Source organism: Octopus bimaculoides, chromosome 14 (genome assembly GCF_001194135.2).
Source record: "Octopus bimaculoides isolate UCB-OBI-ISO-001 chromosome 14, ASM119413v2, whole genome shotgun sequence".
In the NCBI taxonomy this organism is placed as follows: Eukaryota; Metazoa; Mollusca; class Cephalopoda; order Octopoda; family Octopodidae; genus Octopus; species Octopus bimaculoides.
Genome location: NC_068994.1, coordinates 15,539,207 through 15,545,104, shown reverse-complemented (window position 1 = coordinate 15,545,104; position 5,898 = coordinate 15,539,207). Strand labels below are relative to the sequence as shown.

The window sequence follows — 5,898 nt, the reverse complement described above, 5'->3', positions numbered from 1 at the left end:
ATTTAATTGGCCCCATAAGGATGAAAGGCAAAGTCGACCTCAGCGGAATTTGAACTCAGAACGTAACGGTAGACAAAATACCGCTAAGCATTTCGCCCGGTGTGCTAACGTTTCTGCCAGTTCGCCGACCTTTATATACTATAGTTTAGTATTATATTTAATGATACTGCAATCATTAAATACTATAGTATTACTTTGAATTTCTGAGTTCATGTCCTGATCAGGTCAACTTTGTCCTTGACCTCCTCCAAGGTCAATAAAGTACCAGCCAAATACTAGGGGTCAATACAATAGATAATTCCTCTCCTTCAAATTTCAGGTTTTGTGGCTATGTTAGAATTAGAACCTTCTTTTTTTAATTAGTCTATTGGTTTGAAAATATTCTTTCTCTAACATATCCATATAGTAAGTGAGCAAATGTTGACACAACAACCAACCACTTGATCATAATCTTAGCAATTGGTCATCACTAACTTCATGATCACTACAAAGTTAGCGACGACCAATGCTGAGAATTTTAGCACTTTCATTACTCCCTCAGTGTTATGATTTATCAAACTATCTTGACTTTAATTTAGCCAGCTCTTCTGTTTGTTGTGTTAGGTAGGCTAGACAAAGCAGGTTTTCTTTATCTCATCTAAGCTCTATATTTAACAGCTGTTCATTTACCACTAATACACACACACACACACACACACACACACACAAACTCACAGCTGACACAATAATAGTATTAATTCTAATAACAATCTTTATGTGAACCTTAGCAATGAACTCTCTCTCTCTAAGTTCGTTACATTTCTTTTCAAGCAGATGCAGAAGGATTAACATTATCCAACAGCTCTCTCAAAACCACCCACTCTGTTCTCATCTACCATTCTGTAAATAAACAAATTAACAACAGATTTTTTTTTTTTTTTTACACAAACCAGCAGCTTGTCTTCACAGTTCAAAGTGATCTACAGAGTGTCATCACGGAAATATTTACAATAGCACCTATTATTACAGTCATAGAACGCATATGTACATACAGTGCACAACAGACTGATACAACACTTCTCCTTCCACCTATCTTTCCTCGGCAGATAGAGAGTAACACAATATGCAAACTACAGCTGCAAGTTACATATTAAACTAAAGGAATCTTGTTAATTGACAATTTTACATTTATACACACACACACACACACACACACACACACACACACACACACAAACTAAAAGCAAACAACCCCATACATAATTAAAAGCAAGCAGTAACACATACACAATTAACATCTAGTTATGTTGACACAACGGTACAAGCAATTCAGATTTGCTGGTATTACAACCTGTAGTTGGGTGAGCCAGGTCACTCCAAGGTGGATTTAGCACTCTGTCACCCACCTTACGTAGTGAGAGCAGTGTCTTCAGATCGATTCCAAGAAAGGTCGATCAAGAAGGTGGAAAATATTTTCACTAAATATGTTTGAAAATGATGTTTAATGCTGATTGGAGATCAATAATCAAAGTGATCAATTAGTAGGTCACCAATCTGATTAGAAAACCACAGCAGTGGAATTTAATATTACTTCTTTCTTTCTTTCTTTCTTTCCATTCTCCCTCCTCTCCCTGCTGACATTTTCTTGAATTTTTTTTTTTCATGATTTGTGTATATGTGTGTGTGTTATATTGCATGTGTTTGTGATAAAAATCAGAGGTGATGATATTACTGAAGTATACAGAAATCAATTTCTCCATCTTCAATAAAAATATGATAATTATCAACTTAAAAGCTCATTTGGAACAGACACATACCTCACAATTTTAATTATTAAATTAATCTATTATGGCCTGAAATATTTCAGAAAGTCAGTCATTCAAAGAGACAAATATACAATCCACTACAAACCCCAACAAAACTAAATGCTTATGCACTGTAAAGAAAAGAGAGATCTAAAGTTTGAGGCAGGGCTGCTTATGAGAGAGAAGAACTGGGAAATAAGATGACAACTTGGCAGAACTGTTAAACTAGCAAATAGAAAGAATGTCTGGGTGTTCTGGAACTATGTACTTGAGTTCAAATCCTGCCAAAGTCAACTTTACCTTTCATCCTTTCAGAATGGAAAAATTTAAGTACCAGTCCTGTGCCGGACATTAATTCTTACTTCTGTCACTTCCTCTCTCTTTCGAAGATCTACTGCGCTCAAATCCAAAGAAGCCTGAGCGCAGCAGATCTTCCAAAGAGAAGTTTAAGCACAGGCCTTGGACAAATTTTAATCCTGAGTGGTTGGCATTAGGAAAGGCATCCAGCTGTAGAAGCTTTGCAAGATCAGATTGAAGCCTGGTGCAGCCTCCTGGCTTGCCAGTCCTCAGTCAAACCATCCAACCCATGCCAGCATGGAAAATGGATTTCTTTTATTCTTTTACTTGTTTCAGTCATTTGACTGTGGCCATGCTGGAGCACCACCTTTAGTCGAGCAAATCGACCCCAGGACTTATTCTTTGTAAGCCTAGTACTTATTCTATCGGTCTCTTTTGTCGAACCAGTAAGTTACGGGGACGTAAAGACACCACCATCAGATGTCAAACGATTGGGGGGGGGGGACAAACACAGACACACAAACACACATACATATATATATATACATATATACGATGGGCTTCTTTCAGTTTCCGTCTACCAAATCCACTCACAAGGCTTTGGTCGGCCCGAGGCTATAGTAGAAGATACTTGCCCAAGGTGCCACACAGTGGGACTGAACCCGGAACCATGTGGGTGGTAAGCAAGCTACTTACCACACAGCCACTCCTGCGCCTGTTAAACAATCATGATGAAGTTAGTTTTAAAAAATGCCAAACACATGTAAAAAGTATCTTTCTGTCTCCATGAAGAGTTAAGGGTCCAAGGCAATGCAAAGTAAAGGAGAAATGTGATCCCTTAAGTTTGTTCTCCATGATTATTTATTCCCCGGCTCCAATTAGAATGTACCTTTTTAAGAAACATGTTTTAAACCAAAATTAGAAAGTGAGGCATGTTAGAGAAGAAACTAATCTGTGATGGATATGCAGGGGAACAAATATTACAATTTGGGATACAGAATTGACCCTTTTTGGTACAGACCATCACCTAATTCTGAGAGGTCTAGAGGTGTTTATTTTCCATTTATAGTCAAATAAAACCTTCCGTTTGAATGTAGTGTTATAATGAGAGTATCTCTCTCTCTTCTACTTGTTTCAGTCATTTGACTGTGGCCATGCTGGAGCACCGCCTTTTTCAGTCAAGCTAATCGACCCCAGGACTTTTTCTTTATAAGCCTAGTACTTATTCTATCGGTCACTTTAGCCGAACCTCTAAGTTACGGGGACGTAAACACACCAGCATCGGTTGTCAAGCGATGTTGGGGGGACAAACACAGACACACAAACATATACACACACATACATATATATATGTATATATATACATATATACGACGGGCTTCTTTCAGTTTCCGTCTACCAAATCCACTCACAAGGCTTTGGTCGGCCCGAGGCTATAGTAGAAGACACTTGCCCAAGGTGCCATGCAGTAGGACTGAACCCGGAGCCATGTGGTTGGTAAGCAAGCTACTTACCACACAGCCACTCCTACGCCTATGTTAATATCTTTGAAATTAAGCTCAAGAATAAATTTCAAGAATTAGATATTTCACCCAATTTTCCACTACTTATTCTCTTAATGGCAATTAAAGCTCTCAACACATTTATGTCAACAAATTGGTTTGAATTCCTTGTTAGAATTATTTCACTTCAGAGTAAAGTTATAACTATTTATAACTTGTAGTTAGTATATATTTTACCAACTCTGGAGTCAAAGTCAGCATTCTGACCTTTCTTTGAAATCCAAATCGTATCTTCTACATGTTTCAGTCATTGGATTGTAGCCATGCTAGAAAACAAGGGTTTAGTCAATAAAGTTGACCCCAGTATTTTTTTTAAAAACAAATCTGGTACTTATTCTGGTTCTTTTGCCGAACCATTAAGTTATTGGTCATAAACAACCCAACACCGGTTGTCAAGCAGTTTTATGACACACACAAACAGGCTTCCACACAGTTTCTTATTTCTTTATTGCCCACAAAGGGCTAAACATAGATGGGACAAACAAGGACAGACAAAGGGATTAAGTCGATTACATCGACACTAGTGCATAACTGGTACTTAATTTATCAACCCCGAAGGGATGAAAGGCAAAGTCGACCTTGGCAGAATTTGAACTCAGAATGTAATGGTAGACGAAATACTGCTAAGCATTTGGCCCGGCATGCTAACGTTTCTGCCAGCCCGCCGCCCACAATCTCTGCCTACCAAATTCACCCACATGGTATTGGTTGGCCTGGGACTACAGTATAAGACACTACATGGTTGCAAAGTGAGGTCCGTAACACAAAAACCATGCCTGCATCAATACAAAACATTGTAAAATATTTAAATTAATCTGATTTAAGAGTATCTAACATTTCTATCATAACAAAAGCATTCAACCACTGCAAGTGGATGGAACCTCAGGAAGTGGGAGACCCAGGAAGACATGGAACAAAGTATTGAAGGCCAAGTTTAAGACAGGAGACGACTAAGGACTAAGATATCTGGCACATTGCTGTACTCAAGGCCCATCCACTACAACAGAATTGCTATAGTTGCTTGTGTCACATGAAAAGCACTTGTGCTGGTGACACATTAAAAATACTGGTACTGGTGCCATATAAAAAGTAGCCAGTACACTCTGTGGAATGGTTGGTGTTAGGAAGGGCATCCAGCTGTAGAAACCATGCCAAATCAGACAATGGAACCTGGTGTGGCCCCCTGGCCTTATCAGCTCCAGTTAAACTGTCCAACCCATGCCAGCATGGAAAACGGACATTAGATGATGAATCAACTAATTGACTTACCTCTGCTCCAAACCATAGTTGACCAGCAAGGCTTTCCTGCAAAACATCATCTGGAAATTTTACACGGAAATCTCTGTTCGCTCTATCAACGTCAATGGCTTTATCCATTATCTTTTGGATAATGTTGAGCACTTTGTCCTGACATCCACGTAACTGGTTGACTAAGAGTGTGCAGCGTTCAGGGTCTTTATGACCATCAAAGCTGTCCAGCTCTGCAGCCACCATGTTCAGCTCTTCATCTGCATAGTAGAATTGAGCCAAAAGGGACCGATCAGACTTCTGAAATGGAAGAAAACAAAATAATTGAAATAGATTGAAACAAATGTTAATTTGCCAAAAATATTAAACAGGAAAAAAATAACAAAAAAAACCTTCAATTGTCTTTAAAAAATCCTGAATTCTTTCTCTTTATTTATTTATGTCTTTTAACATAAAGTAATATCATTGTGGTATTTGGAAGGGTATCCAGCTGTAGAAGCCATGCCAAAGTAGGCACTGGAGTACAAATGTCCTCTTTAGACACATTGGAGTCTGTCAAATGGTTAAACCATGCAAGCATGGAATGTTGACATTAAATAGTGATAAGATGATGTATAATGTTTCATTGCGTATAACTGGAGTGATTCTGTTGTATCTTCTCTTGGTAGACATGGAATTTTAGGGATATAAAAGACAATGAGATGAGAGACACAACATTACATTCATATACATAGCATACACAATGGAAAGGAAGTAAAATGACTACAGCTGAGACTCGACTACAGATTGTGAACTAAATTCATTCAATTTAACACCCAAGACATTCTCTAGTTGAACACCTATGACATTCTTGACACAGATCTCAGTGCTTAAACTGAATAAGCTTTTTAGAGTGAAATCATTTTCCATGACTCAAAGCAGAGAAATCAATACTTTACAACTCCGTTCCCTCTAAGCTCTGTGTGTGTGTGTGTGTGTGTGTGTGTGTGTGTGTGTGTGTGTGTGTG

At 38.4% G+C, this 5,898-nt stretch overlaps 1 protein-coding gene across 2 annotated transcripts in view; it reads right to left on the bottom strand.

Moving 5' to 3' along the window:
* The window catches only part of LOC106876363 (lateral signaling target protein 2 homolog), a 113,055-nt gene that overhangs the window by 7,439 nt on the left and 99,718 nt on the right, over positions 1-5,898 (bottom strand). For both annotated transcript variants that reach the window (XM_014924866.2, XM_052972692.1), the window contains one exon: positions 4,913-5,191. In XM_014924866.2, the coding sequence (XP_014780352.2) occupies positions 4,913-5,191 (279 nt within the window). The remainder of the gene's footprint in view (positions 1-4,912; positions 5,192-5,898) is intronic.